This window comes from Dermacentor variabilis, chromosome 6, assembly GCF_050947875.1.
Source record: "Dermacentor variabilis isolate Ectoservices chromosome 6, ASM5094787v1, whole genome shotgun sequence".
Lineage (NCBI taxonomy): Eukaryota > Metazoa > Arthropoda > Arachnida > Ixodida > Ixodidae > Dermacentor > Dermacentor variabilis.
This window is the reverse complement of record NC_134573.1, coordinates 157492627-157508612: the sequence shown is the minus strand read 5'-3', so window position 1 is coordinate 157508612 and position 15986 is coordinate 157492627. Positions and strand designations below refer to the sequence as shown.

The 15986-nt window shown below is 45.0% G+C and overlaps 1 protein-coding gene across 1 annotated transcript in view; it reads left to right on the top strand.

Moving 5' to 3' along the window:
• LOC142585545 (uncharacterized) overlaps window positions 1-13579 on the top strand; it is a 36382-nt gene extending 22803 nt beyond the window's left edge. The window contains exons 6-8 of the mRNA XM_075696378.1: window positions 3641-3921; window positions 4468-4576; window positions 5040-13579. Coding sequence (XP_075552493.1) covers window positions 3641-3921; window positions 4468-4576; window positions 5040-7925 — 3276 coding nt within the window. The 3' untranslated portion in view covers window positions 7926-13579. The remainder of the gene's footprint in view (window positions 1-3640; window positions 3922-4467; window positions 4577-5039) is intronic.
• The last annotated feature ends 2407 nt before the right edge of the window (window positions 13580-15986 follow it).

Here is a 15986-nt window from a genome sequence, read left to right as displayed (position 1 = left end):
TCTGTGCCTGAAGTGCCTGAGTGTAGTGACATTGTGTATTCTCTTTCTGTTACTTTTACTTTATGGAAACAAATTAAACAACATTCCAGCCATTACAAACATTTGTTCACCATAAAGTTTGAAAAATTATATATGATGCAACCTCTGTAGCCAATCGGATAGCTCGCTGAACTGACATCAGATGGGCGACACATGTCAATTGGGGCGGGTCGGCTGAAAGCTCAGGGGAGCGGCACCACTGTGATCGCTAGTGATGTACATTTTTGAAACCCTAGAACAAATTACGCACTTTTTGTGGAGAGCTTAAATGTGTCACTTGATGATCAGAAGGACCTACCCCAACCACTCAGTATGTTTGTACAAAATCATTTCAGGGCCCCTTTAACTCTTTCGTTACTGTGAGAAAATAATTTATTATTATTATTTACCACTACAAATAATACTCCAGCACACATTGCAGCATAACATATTGTGCATAATGAAATGCTCTTTCCAAAATATATGTTGCAAGACATAAAAATTCATTAGGTAAAAGATAAAAATTCTAAAAAAACGTCATTTTTTTGCTGCCAGTTGATAAAAACAATTAAAAAACATATCTACAAGAACATTAATATCACAGGAAATTCAGAATATACATTTCAAATATAAATAACACAGGTATAGTGTCTGAAAGAATAAATGCTCAGTACACCACCATTCTTCGGGTACAAAAAAGAAACTAAAACCAGTTCATCACTCATGCCATGTGGTGAAGTATTTCCTGAATTTTGTGAAGCATTGGTGCACTCCACACCTTTCCCACAACATGTGTGGTTTTTGTTCAAATTTTTGGTCTGCATAACACATATTGCAGTTCCACCTTTTTTGGCATCTTCTGAGGATGGTCCGATGAGAAGTCCAACGAACGTACTTCAACAGTTCGTTTAGAGTCATACACCTCTTCCAGGACTGATCGCTCTCAGCGTAGCTGGGCAACTAGAAGATTAGGCATCCAAGCATATCTGTTCGCATTTTTGCAGATTGTCTTCATCACCTCTGTAGAGAATAAGATTAGAAAGAAATCCGATGCTGTTGTAAAATGTCTTGCACTGATCCGTAGTGCTGGGCCAAAATGTGCGACGGGCGGCTTTCTTGGCATGAACGGAAGTTTCTTCGCTGCCCATGGCAGCCCATCATAACTAAGTGAAGTATGCACCCTGAAGATATTCAGTAGAGCTCTCAAGTTGTGCACGAAGATAGGCGGATAAGCGCGCATGAGGAAGGAGACCACTCATGGCCCTAAAGGAGACTCACCAGTGAATAGCTGCAGATCTCCCATGCTGGCTCAAAACATTGTCACCATGAAAAGTTGAATCTGCTTGGCTGTCATCTTCAGAATCATAATTCCAGTCGTCGTCACTAAATGGAAGTGCCGGTGCAGCACAGTTTCTAGCACGAGGCTTTTCTCGCAACACAGCGGCACACAGTGACACCGGTAGTACCCTTCGTCTGGAATTTATGAGAGAAGTGAAAGCGAAACTCTTGTAAACTGGTTGAAAATGCCGGTCCACATGTTGGACATGCGGTAGACCTTCAGAAATGCACTTTGGCAGAATAAAACAACTCGGACTCTACACCAAAGCTCACTAGTTCACTCGGTTAATTATCACCGCTCAGCACTGTCAGATGGCAAAACTGGCGATATAATTTAATTCTTGACTTGCTGGGAGTCATTTGATTACAAGATTTTGATGCTTGTGCAGCGTAATCGTGAGCGGCATGCTTCTTTCTCGAGCATGGCAGAAGCTGACAGCCATGCCTCTTTTCGCTACAGCATATGAGCATTAGTTGCAAGGTTCATCAAAAATCACTACATTGCTGAAGCGCGAAAATATAAACTGATTCTGAAAGTTCAGTGCCTGTACTAACTTCTGGATGGCCTTAAGTGGATAAGAAGTGGCTCCAACATGTCGAGATCAGCGATCTAAAGCATTGATCACCGGTGATTGATTTGAACAGGCATGGTGATGAAAGAGTTAACGCGCACCTTTTCTGCAGGTATGTTTTTTCTTACGATAATGAGTATTTCCTGGTCAAAAAACAAATCTTAAACCTGTCGCTGGAAGTTGAAGAGGGAATGTAAACGTTACTATGGCCATGCTGATCACAACAACAGTTTAAAAAAAATGTTTACCTTGCTACTTCTGACATACTAAAAAGGGCTGTTTACACGTATTTTGTTGTTGGCTTACCTTAAAGAAGATTATGTTGCACCAAGGATTGGTATGTAATGGTGGCGGAGTAGTTGGAGTACAACTGCTGGATCAAATTTGCTAAGCTTAGATTATCTTGTGCAAACCTCTGTGAGTGATACCAGGACCATGTCAGATGGAGTGAAGCATTGTAATGCTGCTTTTGGCAAGCAAATGCATACACAATGAACAAAATACTACCCCAAAAAATTAACTTATAAGAATAACTGAAGAATTTGAGTCCTATGTAATCAAGATGCATTGTATAAGCCATGAAATCAATGAACCGAGTAACTTGTGTCAGTAACAAACTTCTGCTAGCATAAAGGGCTTCTAGTGCATAAAGACAGCTCATATCGAAGATGTCTTTTTAACAGTGCTAAGACAATAAGGTAATGAGATAATAAGGAAACTTATACTTTCATGAGCAAGCTGTGTTTTGAAACTAGGCCTGGCAGAAAGGTAGCATTCAGTGTCAGTGGAAAATTAAAACAAAATGTCCCACTGCACTTATCAGAGAGCAGCAGTCAAAAGCATCAATATTTAGACACGTCAAGCAATATTGCTTCAGGAGATTTTCTTTGCAATGAAGTTGGGTTGGTTTTATAAGGACCTAAGCAGTGCTTATGCAGCTAGTATTTGCTAAGGTTATACATCCATTTTCTTTTTACTTTTTTTCCTCGAAAGGATGTGATAAACTTTGTTGAGCCAGCCTTATGTAACACAGTTAACCAAGCCAATGGCAATTCAGCCAATCTTTAAACTATCAATTTTGTTGCGCAGGTAGAGTGTTTTATGCTGTGGAATATGTGCATGGCTCATGATATTAGATCATACACACAGCAGAGAACTGGTACATGCATATCACCCACTTCATCTTCACTTAAATGGCAACCTGGAAATCCTTGAATAGCAACCTTAAATAGAAATCAACCAATGTTCATTCCTTAATGGGGTTTACTGTTCCTAAGCAATACTGGGGCTATGATGGATGCCATAGTGGAAAACACTGGATTAATTTGGCCACCTGGGGGTTGTTCGTTATTTGCGTAAATCTAAGACCACTTGAGCATACTTGCATTGCACACCCATATAAATGTGGTTGCCATGGATGGGCATTGAACCCGTGACTTCGTGCTTAACAGACTGCCTGCCTGAGTCTCCGTTCTGCTACCCTCTGTGCAGTGAATACGACCTATCCTGAGCCTCCGTTAGGTGGTGAGGAGTTCACTGTGGAGAAGCACACTTGATGAACTATCTATGACAATGGCATATTAATGGTTGAAGCAACATGTTGGTGCAGGTTATATGTACAGGCACTGTCTTAGTGAATTTTGCCAGTAAGTAGTAGAGCACTTGTGGTTGCTGGTTTCAAGCTAACCATCCCAATTTCTCCTGCTGCGCAGGAGAGCAATGACGGTCCCATCCTGTGGGTGCGACCTGGTGAGCAGCTGGTACCCACAGCTGACTTGATACGATCGCCAAACAAACGTAACAGCGTGTCAGGGGCAGGAGCAAGGCGCAGGGATGAGCTGCGCAAATTGCAGTACTTGCCTCGTGCCTCGGAGCCGCGCGAGATGCTCTTTGAGGACCGCACAAAGTGTCATGCGGACCATGTGGGACAGGGCTTTGAGAGACTCACCACTGCTGCTGTGGGTGTTCTTAAGGCCGTCCGTTGCAACACAGGGTGAGTGGTGTTGGGCCTTTCATGGTTGCGAACTGCACTTGACTGGCTTGACATAAGCTAATTCGAAAAGGAGTGTGTGGGAGAAAGAAGTTCAAAACTGTGTAAAGCTTCTAGGCCACTTTTTATTGTCTTGGGCAAGGTAGACCTCGCATAATTAGTTGGTCATTTTCTCAATGAATTGCCTTCGGGGTACGTTACTTTCAGCTCGCTGGTTAAGCCACTGACCAGCTACTCCACTTAGTTGTCGTGTTCACCATTTTGCCACACAAATTGAAAGTATTTCAGAAACTGGCTGACCATTCTAAGAATGCAGGTGTGGCGTTCGTCCCAGGAAAGCATTTTGAGGCTCTCTTCCCCCTCATTTTCTCTCTCTCTCACGCGCGCGCACATTCTTTTTGGAATAAATGACTGGATCATGAAATAAGTGGGTAAAATTAAGTGGTAGTGACGGATGTTATGTTGGAGTGTGTGTTGGAATGAAAACTCTGGGATGAGAACAAAAACAGAACTTAATGCTAAGCATTTTTTATTTTATGTGTACAACAGGGGGGAAACCAACCGCATCACCAAAGATGTAGTTGCATTCCATGCTGGAGACTTCAACCAGCTGGTGGAAAAGCTTCAGTTAGACCTTCACGAGCCGCCCGTTTCACAGGTGAGAAGTCATTGGAACTCTCTAGTTGCGTTATGCCACCACTTTTGAATATGCTCACAGCTGCGAGTATTTGCTGCTGATGCTCTTGCATTTCCCTTTGTGTTGAGGTGTGTCTTTTTCGGGGTGTTTTTTGGTAGCCTGCCTTAATCCGGTACTCCTTCATAGTAATGGCAAATTACCATAGATATAAAACACAGCATTTTACCTTCCATGCTAAGTGGAATCCTTCTACTGCTGAATGGCAAATGATGCGATTTAAAAAAAAAGCAAATATCGATGTACCTTTGAACGAAGCAGTTTCATTCTGAGACTTTGCTGTAATTTGGCGTTTTCATGGCCTAGCACGCAGCTAATTTGGTGTTTTTATTCATTATTACAGTTGTCAAAGAATAATTAAGGACAGCTGCAGGTTTCGCAAAGAACAAAAAAAAAAATGCACTCACTCTCATTTGGTTTAATGCAGTGCATACAATGGGTTGAAGACGCCAAGCTGAACCAGCTACGCAGAGAAGGGATCCGGTATTCCCGCATCTCATTATGCGACAACGACATCTACTTTCTGCCACGTAACATTGTGCACCAGTTCCGCACGGTGACAGCCGTGGCCAGCGTGGCCTGGCATGTGCGTCTGCGCCAGTACTATCCAGAGGAGAGCACGCCTCCACCCACTGCTGCGCAGAGTCCCGAAGCCGTGACCGTCAAGAAAGAGGTCAAAGCCGAGGACTCGAAGCCCCGCAAGCGGGAAGCCGACTCAAAGCCGCCCAAGGAACCATCAGTCAAAAAGATTAAGCTGGAGCCAGGAAAGGCGCTCTCAGGCGAAAGAAAACCGGAGGAACCTGCGGCACCGATGCAGTCATCGTCGTCGACACAAAAGAAGCACAGTGGGGACAAGCACAAGGCACCCAAGGAGAAAAAGGAGAAGGCTAAGGAGCTTGATTCCAAGTCCTCCTCTTTTGAATCCAAAGCACAGCAACTGCAGAAGGTCCATTCATCTGCAGTGCATGGACCTAAGCAGCAGTCCCTGAAGACTGCTGCCACGAAAGAGCAGCAGGAGGTCAAAGTTGAAGCAACACCTGAGAAGCCATTGGTTTTGTCGGCCAACCTTGATGGTCGAATAAAAGTAGAGCCTGCAGAGAATGATGCATCCGCTGGTGCTGGTGAGAACAGTCAGGCGCTGCCGCTGCTATCGATGTCGTGTGAGCCACCTGGTGCATCAACCTCTGAGACACCGGCAACGTCAGTGCCCACATATGTGCGGGCAGTCGAATCCTTCAGCGCGGGTGCCTCCTCTTCAGGAACTCCCTTGGTGACAACTGCTAGCCTGTCGGCGCCCAAGACGAGTCCTGTTGTCGAATCGTCCAAAACTGGCAATTCTTCCGTTACAACGGCTTTTCCTTCTGCTAAAAGTTCTCCTGCTGTACCTACTGTTGCTCCATCTATGAAAAATGATTCTACGGTACCTACAGACATAATGTTAAATGACAAAGCCATCTGTGTTATGCCCATAGAAGTTGCACCCAAGGTTAATTCATCATCAGCAGCAGCTGCTTTAAAAACCTCTTCTGTGGTGACTTCTGCCATCGTTTCCAAAAGCAGTTCCACAACTACAAGTACAGTTTCTGCAAAAAATTCCTTAACAGCAGCTGCTGCTCTGCCTCTGAAAAGCAATTCTGTGGCAGGTGCTGCCTCTTTAAAAGGTTTGTCCACAGGAGGCAGTGTTGCTTCTTCCAAGAGCAGCTCTGCAGCAGCCACTGCTGTTTCTTCAAAGTCAAGCACCATCACGGCCAGTGTAGTTTCAACTAAGAACAATACTGTGTCAAATACAAGGTGCAGTTCTGTAATGACCATGGCACCTTCAAAATTGGCATCAGCATCAAAGATAAGTTCCACCATCAGTGCTACGACTCCCACAGGTAACAACTCACTGGCTGCTAACATCACAGCTTCAACGTCTAAAGCTGATACGACTGTCTCCATGGTGGCATCATCTTCCTCCAGAGGCAACTGTATAACCACCACATCAACCTCACTCACACACAGAAACAGTTCCTCATCACCCATGACATTGACTCCAAGAAGCAATTTGTCAGCGGGAGCTTCCCTTCACAGCCCAAAAAGCAGCCATGTCAGCGCATCAGCCCTCCCAACTTCCAAAAGTAGTTCGTTCAGCATGGCAGCAGTAGTCTCATCAGCCATGAAGGGCAGCAGTCCATCTGCTGCCTCTGTACATTCAGCACCGAAAATCAGTTCCAGCCTGGCCACTGTTGCACAGCATGTGATGCCTAAAATTGGCTCCCTTACATCTCCGTCATTCTCCAGGTTTGGTTCCACAGTTTCCACGGTCATTCATTCAGCCCCAAAAAGCAGTTCAATGGTTACATCATCTGCCATCTCGCCTCTAGAACTTCTGCTTCCTATCACAACAGCCACTACAACACCCAAGACATCGTCACCTGCAGTCTCTTCAATACCAGCCAGTAAAGCCATCTCTACGTCTCTTGCAACACGGCCTGTGTCAAGCTTGCTCACGTCATCCAGTGTACACAGACCCATGGTGGTAACGTCAGCTCCCCTGCCTCCTTCTCGACCGTCATCCTCTTGCATGTCGAGATCTGCACTGTCATGCCATCGTTCCGCCACACCACCTCTTCCTAGGCCCATGCAACCAACCTCACTCCCATCTTCTATTGTGCGGACCACAATGGCACCACATATGCCAATGGCCCATTTAAGAACAGCTCCCCCTTCGTTGTCACTGTCATCATCAGCTGCCCCCATCGGCCGCTACGAAGATTTCTCTAGGCATTTGGGGCCTCCGTCAAGCCCGATGTTCAGAGACATGCCCAAGCCGCCAGCATCTTTGCTGAGCCCGTCACTGCCGCCCATTGCGGCTCCAGTCATGGTACCATCAACCATGGCCCCAGTCACCCCTCAGTTGTTAGCTCCTGCGGTTGTGCCGCATCCTACAATTGTGGGACCCTTCAGAGAAGTCCCCGCCGCCTACCTGCCGTCCATGGCCCACCCGCCGCCACACTATGATGCAGCCACACTGAACTACCTGGCCATGCCCAGTGGTGCCCCTGTTGCATTCTCCGTGGCGCCTACCTACCCAGTTCCGCCGCAGATTGGCGTGCCAACCTACTGCCAACAGGTTGTGCATCCGCCTCCGGTCCCTGCAGCGGCAACTGAGCCAGAGCAGGCGACGTTCGACGAATACGACGACCCGGGTACACCACTCATGGACGAAGAGCCCCTGCACGAATCACCGACGCCTCCCCCGTACGATTGCCACCAACCTTTGAGGGCTGAGGACAGTTCCAAGGTTGTCAGGACACTGGACCTTCGGTGAGACATTTCCTGGTGATGGTGTGTGCTCTTGCAGGTTGGTGGTCTCAGGTTGTCGTGTTGGGCACCAGCTTGCACTGTGGGCGATGCTGAACCGTGTCCATTGCAGTTGGGCTAAGCTTGACTGTTGCCCCAGCTCTGGCAACAAAAGAACAGAATATAAGTGTTCCCCTTGTGGTGGAAGCTACCTGGTGCGGCTCTTCTTTGGAAGCAGTGAGTGAGCTAAGCACATGCATTGTCATCCAGTATCACTGGACTCATTAGAAACGCTGCGGTGAGGAGCACCTCTGCTCCCAATGTGCATTGACCTACCCCATGGAGGTTTTGTGCATCGCCGTCATCCCGCTCACGACATCCAGGTGTGACTGAAAACAACTGTAAAGCATGTGGCAAGGTGTTCATGAACTGCTGTTGTGGACGCTTGGATGACATCCTGATTGTCAGTTTCGTGTAAAACGCCTTTGCTGCTAATGTAGAATTGAAGGCTCTCTTCTGTTTGTGTTGTGTCCTTGTGTAAGGGTTTGTTATTTTTTTCTTGTGTGTCATAGTAAGCCAGGCTTCAAGATCAAGCTACCCTTTATTGCCTTGTGCTTGAATCATGTCACAAAACTGCTGGTAGCACAAATCTCTGTATGCCTATTTCCCCACTTTTCTGGTCATATTTGTTTGTGGGTCACTATATATGTTCGTGTGCTTACTTGAAGCTTTCTTTTTGTGTGTTGCGGCAGTGCTTAAGTTTGACGTGTCTTCAGGCAGGTGTTAAATGCTGGTGAGCATTCTTCTGTATTTCACCACTTGACATGTTTTGAAAAGGGCGGGCACATGCTGTGTGAATGAACCACTGTTAACACGAATGAAAATCATTTATCTCCCATTTTAATTTATTTTATGTATACATTCAGTGGTCAGGAAGTTTACTCTGGCATACGTCTGAGCTTGAGCTCAACTGCGTAGGCATGTTCTTTTTCCCCCTCCCATATTGTTATTATTTAGGTATAAGCAAACAAGACAGCATCTCGAGAAGTGCATGGACTGACCACACTTTGCATTAATTAAGAAAGCTTATTTATTATTATTGTGTATGGTACTTTTTTTTTTACAGTTCAGAACTAGGGTAATGCCACAATTAATTCTTCTGTTTGCAAAGTTTTATAGCATTATAGTTCGTGAACAGAATGCCACATGTCTACTTGCATGAACTGTGAAATTCACTGCTGTTTAACATGAAAGGCTATTGCGCTTCACATTGCATCGAAACATGCCGTAGCCTGTACTTACCACTACAGTGGCATTTTCAAGCTTGTGCTTCAGTCTCTGTTTGGATTGTGCATGAATCTGTGTGCCACTTCACCCACTCCTTGTGCTTCCAGCAAGTACACAGACATGAGACTGAGTTGTTGCTACTGCTGCTGCTTGCTATTATAATTTGCCTTTTTTCTTTTTCGGTGCAGAACACCTGAGTGAAGTTATTTGCATGAGACATGCATGCTTCTTCATAGACAGAACATACCTCATAATGAATTGTGCATGTGCTTGAACTGGTCTGAAGCAAACGCGCATGGGTGAAGCAGTGTGGTATGCTGCCATGCTGTTTTTTTGGTGATTGACTGCACTAACATTTGCTGTATGCCTCCCCGAATGCACCCCCCGCCCCCCCTTGAGTGCAAAAGTAAAACTTATGTTCACGCAGTATCGTTGCGATGAAGTCGCACTGCATTGTTTACCACCGACATGGGAACTCAGACTCGCGAGAAAGACTGATTAGTGTCGTCTAATCTGGCTTTGTTTTTGAGGCTTTTTCATGTTTTCGCCTGAAGCTGTTGTCATTTGTGCCTCATTTGATTTGCTGGTGATTGGAATTCTGCCGTGAAAGAGCTAATGACCTCTCTCTTTTTCTTTATTTTTTTTATGTGAATCTGTTAAATACATGTTACATGTTGCAAGCAGGATTTAGTCTTGTTTGCCGTGGTATACAGATGTGCTGGCTTGAGATTTGTTAATGCTGGTGTTGTATATGACATTGCAGCGTCATTGCTTCTTTTTTACGTGAGTTTGTGTATGTATGTGTGGGCTCTTGGATTCTGTAGAATATAAGGACTTGCCACTTCAATCCCATTCATGCCATGCTTTTAATCTAAATTGTTCCCCAAAACAGCCATTTTTCTTACTGTGGAATCCTTTACAAAAAACCAATGTAAACAATATTTAAAGTATTTCTGTGTTCAATATTTCAACCATTTATTGGAAAATTGAAGCTTAACAGCTTAGCACCACTATAAAGGAAATCAAAGTCAGTGGGAAGTATGTTTTGCAATAAAAATGAAAATTGCAAGAGAATAAAAGTATAGTCAGTGAGCCATGCCATAGCCTCCTAAATAACTTCTGTTCCTGCTGGATGACTGCAATATGGCCATATCTATGGAAGCACCATTTACGTAGGGTGAGAGCCCGCATTTTGAGGGTATCGGCAACCCTCATTAGGGGCTAGGCGAACATGGTACGGCATTGCCGTAGAGCAGCGGCAGCAGATGACCGAAGTTGTTTGCATTCTTCATACAATAATGGTTTTGAGTGGCGGCTGCAGGCGGTTCAAATCATAGTTTCTCGCTATATTACCTTGAGGGAAACCTGGCGTTGCTGCGCTATGGTATGCCTCGGAACGCTGGTATATTGCGACTCCGGACTGGCATCATTCTCAGAGAGCCAGGTCACCTGAAGACGTGACTGCCAAGTACCATTCCGTCTGTCAGTGACTCATTTTCTACTGAAACGGCATGTAAAAAGCTGTTTTAGCCTTAATGTTACACAAAAACAAGTTTTGTTTAGTTATGAGAACTTATTATTGCATGTACAATTATATGAAACATAGAAGTTATCAGCAGGCCGCTAAAGTTAGAGGACAGACAAGGTTCGTGCTCGGTTTGGAAGAGTTCGTCGTCTGTTCTTGCTTTTCTTCGCTTGGTTATGCGTTGTAGGTGAGTAAACTTCATTGGAAGGTGTAATATACGAGAATGAAAACATTTTATGAAGATTTTACTTTAGGGAAGCGTTATTTGTGTAGTCATATCCACGTTTTAGACAAAGCCTCTTACAACACCAGCCAACACAAGCCTCGCAGACATATACTGTCATTCCCATGACGGCACAGCGCCCCTTAGGAAACTCCCGTAGACGGTGGTGCCAGATTTCCCTCTAGGTGTTATAGTGAGAAACACTATGGTTCAAATAGTCGCCTGAGTGGAGTGGCCTAGCTGGAGACCGCAATGTAAGTGGTGCCCCCCAGCAGAAGTTCCAACAGCGACTGCTTTTTATTGCTTCGCTAATAATTCTGCAAGCAGAAGTATGCTGCTGCTCTTTTATTGATGCACATGCTTTCTTTTGTCAGCAGCGAGCACCGAAAACGTAAAAGCGTGCTTGAGACCAGCCTACGTAATTGACATCACTGCCATAGTTCCAACGATGGCCGCTTCCCATTGGTTCACCGATCATCCGGCAGGCACAGAAGTTATCTAGGAGACTATGGCTGCGCTCAGCTTTGGCTGTTTTTACTAGATGTTTGCAGACGAACTCGGCTTGTCCATGGCGCGTAAGGGGTTAATGGCAGTGGGCATGTTCTTTTACAAGAAGTGGTATGCATGAAAGAAGTCTATAAGTGATGTTACAATATCATTGTTACCTTAATTCTTATTTATTTATGCTTTTTTCTCTTACTGTTGGTTACTGCAGGAGATACCATCTTCAAGAACGTGGAAGCTTTTAGTTGCAAGAAATGGTACACTTGAGAAAAAGCTGTGCGCACACATCTCTTAAGAGTGCAAGAGGCACACTGCTGTAGAGTTTTTTTGTTTACCTTAAGAGTGCGCTGGCACTTTTTTTTAGCTTTTGTTTACACATAGAGTTCTATGCATTTTGCACACATGGTTCTGCTTTTTTACGTTTTTGTGTAAGCATACCATTCCACGACAAAAAGAAAAAAGAAACAGAGATTCACAAAAGTTGTATATACATATTTGGCAAACATTTTCAGAGCTTGCCAAAGACAGAAATTCCTGTATGGAAGAGGGGGTTTCAGTAGAAATACTGCTGACATGTATTAAGGCCTGATGATTCACCTCTGCATCATTTGTGCGTTGCTAATGTGTTGAGATGCTTGCACTGTTTGAATTATTGTCTCGTCTTTATTTGTGGTTGTGGACCATTGAGCTGAGGTGCAGTGATGTGAACCTCCATAATGGAGAACGAGGAGGCAGCAGCGACTAATTTTCTTCTGTATATAGGCTGAAGGCACGGGGTGGCCTGTACTCGACTATTCTATAATGCCACATTGAGGCATTGGACAATTGCTTCTTTGGAGACACTTAGCTTTGGAAGTTTTATCTTGTCAGGGGGGCCTTGGAAAGATTGTGCGGAATGAACAAAGTAGCTTGCAATGCTGGAGGGTTAGCAATTTCGGCAATTGGAATTGCTCTGGCTTGGATTCATTCTGCACTTTTATGTGCAGTCAGCATCGCTGCACTCAAACCAGTTTCTTTGCCGAGTCCTAATGAATGAATTAGCATAGCTTGTGGAGCTGCGAAACATGCTAACATTGTAAGCGACCCTACCCCACCATTTTCTTTCTTTTAAAAAGTGGACAGAATATTTTTTCAGTTTCATATCTCAGTGTTGCTCAGCATTTTTTCTTGAGGAAAAAAAAGGTTAGAGACGGTAAGTTGTGCCCGTGCAGTTTCAGCAGGTTTAGCAATGCAAGCATTCATGCTGTCCTTAGCTGCACATGCGTAGTTCTTGGCAAGGCTTTTGCAATAGTTGAGGACTGGCCAGTCCATGTCCCTGCTTGGTAGCTGAAGGACCTTAATTTCATTGCAAGCTTTCAAATTATGTAATCATCCCATATCTTTTGCTGCCATGTACATAAAAAAACTTATTCAGCATAGCCTTTACATTGTAGAACAACGCTGCTAAATGCTGAGGCATATGCATTCAACATGAACGATTATACTGTGTAGCATGTTACGAGGCACCTTTTTGTATGTAGCAAGTTGACGACGCACCATCCTGCTGTTTCGTAAAATGGCACCGAACCTACTGTCGGGAATAATAGAATAATCGGACGGTAGTGGGTGTCATGCTTAATTGTGTTGTTGCTTGCTTATAGATTAAAAACTCTTTGCTGTTGAAGCTGGCTCTTATTGAGATTTAATTGTGCTTCTTCACTACTCTCGCGAGTGTGGGGGTATCTCACACTTGCGCTAGAGTTCCAGACAATTAAAAGGCTCGGTCGCCTTCTGTCCAAAAGCCGGTCCAGGCCACCCTGCGTGCTGCTGTATTGCTGTACATAGTTGTAGAATATCACACGATGCATGCGCTAATGTAATGGTCTCCCTCGTGCTTTTCTGCAGACGTGCATTAGATTGCTGTAGGTGGCCCTCCTCGTTTTTCTCTGTTCACCCCTTAGTGAGGCACTTGCTGTCCAAAAACACAAAAGCATACGTCTAAGTTATATCTCCTCGCGTCATCTTGTTGGCGATGGTTCTTTGTGTTTGTTCCCTGTATCATACGGATGCACTGTAGATACACCCTTTTTTCACTGCAACCACACACACACACACACTTCGGGGGACAGGCTGGTGACCAATAAAACACTGCTTCTTTACCACCCTTGGTTGTCGTAGGGCTTGTGTTTTTTTGCCAATTGTTGCTCATCTCGGGTAAGGAAAGGTGCTGACCACTTTTTTCATTAAGTACATTTTGAAGACGTCTTCCTTGGCGAGTTACCGCCACTTTTCCGTATCAGATGATGATGCTCGAGGTTTAATGGCGCAAGGGTCAGGTATGACCAAAGAGCGCCAACTTTTCCGTATCAGGTACGACTATTTCAAGCCTCTAGTCTCATTCGTGGCCTTATCCTGAACAGAAGTACAGTCCAAAAATGTGACAAAACTGATGATGAATCGCATATTCCGAGAGCCGCGCTGATGACATGATAATTAATAGTTCTGCAGAAACCCGCTAGGTGGAGAGAAGTAAGGGTAAATGAGACATCTACCTAATCGCAGCAATTGCCGCCAAGGAAACCCATACGGGTTCCTCGAAAAAAGTTGCAGTTAAAGAAAAATTCGTCCTGGTCTCACACCTGGGAGCACCGCCTTTCCAGGGCAGCCGCTGTACCATCTGAGCTAACCAGGCGGCTAGCAGGTGGCAGGGTGAAGTCGAATTTGTCAACAACGCGAAGCAAAGGCAAGGGTTTGATGTAATAGTTCTGCGGAAACCAGCTAGGTGGAGAGAATTAAGGGAAAGTGAGACATACTCCCAATAATAGCAATTGCTACAAAGGAAACCCATATGGGTTCCTCGAAAGAAAAGCGTCGCAGTTCAAGGAAAATTCGTCCTGGTCCAGGACGCAAACCCGGGACAACCGCCTTTTCGGGGGCAGCCGCCCTACCATCTGAGCTAACCATGCGGTTAGCAGGGCGAAGTCGAATTTGTCAACTCGGAGCAAAGGCAAGGGTTTTACATACTAGTTCTGCGATATAAGTAATTAAAGGAAAATGAGACATCCCTATATTCTCTCCACCTAGCGGGTGGTACCAGTCCTGTTGAAACTTAGGTCATGCAGTTTGCATGACTTAAATATTTGGAGTTTAAATATTCGCACAATACAACTTCGACAGCAGCAGAACTTAATTGCGGTTCTTCAAGGTGCACCCACGTACGTGCTCCAGCAGCCACCAAATCGTTGGGCCATTTTGTGTGATTCCAAAGCAGCCCTACAAACTCTGCAGTTTGCCCTACATCATGGGTTACACGAGCAGCTAGTGTACGAAATAAGGCATGCTCATAATCACGTGCTCGTGAAAGGCCACGCCATTGTATTTCAATGGTTGCCAAGCCACTGCGGAATTGTCGGCAACGACAGTGCAGATGAAGCGGCGCGTTCGCCTCGCCAGAAACATCAGCGGATTCCTATACCACTTTCAATAACTGATGCTGCATGACAACTTCACTTGCTCGCCACATCACACTTCTACGATGGAATTCACCGGGTTTCACCAACTCGCACTTGCACTCTCTCAACCCTAACTTGCGACTTCGCCTGCCACCTGGACTCTCCCGCCGTGAAACAACTTTACTGTCACATGTGGTTGGGCGTCGCGTTTACAAATTCCTATTCATTCCTGATAGGAACGGCCAACAGTGCAGCGTGCAATTGTGCGGGTGCAATGAGACTCTAGGGGACCTTCTTTGTCACTGCCCATCCTTTGACACTCAACGACGTAGATTAGAAATGAAACTCAACCTGATAGACAATAGAGCGGTCTCGGAAGAAAAGATCCTTGGAAACCCATACGGGTTTCCTATGCCTATGCGTTCTTACATTCAAAGGGCCACGAAAGCCCTTCTGCATTTCTTGAAGGACACTGGATTGTATGAACGCTTGTGACAGTAGAGATTCCTCTGCGACTGACTTTATTTCTCTTTTCTCTCCGTATCTGTTCTTCCCTTTCCCCCCTCCCCAAATGTAGCGTAGCCAACCGGGCACATCCTTGGTTAACCTCCCTAGCTTTCCCTCTTCGTTTCTTTCTCTCTCTCTGTTAAGTCATACATGTCCTTACTGAACACACAATATGCAGCGTGCACACCGTGTCCAGAGAACAACTGTATAAATATATGAATTCAATTATTCTCCCGCCTATCCTGCACCATTCTCCATTCAAGGCATGATGTACTTCAGCGAGTCCGCAAGATGACTTTATACTCGTGCACAAAAACATTTCTCTTTGAATTACACAGTGAAACGCTACCTGTGAAAACTTGGTTGCACAAAAAAGGCATCCTTGTATATACCGTGAATTGTTGCCTTTGCGATATACCCGAAACTATAGAGCATTGCTTCACAATTTGCAAAGATGCAACATTATTTTGGGATGTGCTTCTAAGAACTCTTAAGAAAGACCATTTTGAATCAGATACCACCCGGTACTTGATTGCACCCCACGGAGAAGGCATGCCATTTGGTATGTCTTTTTTCCTAATTGGGCTACATAGTTTATGGAAGACAAGCATG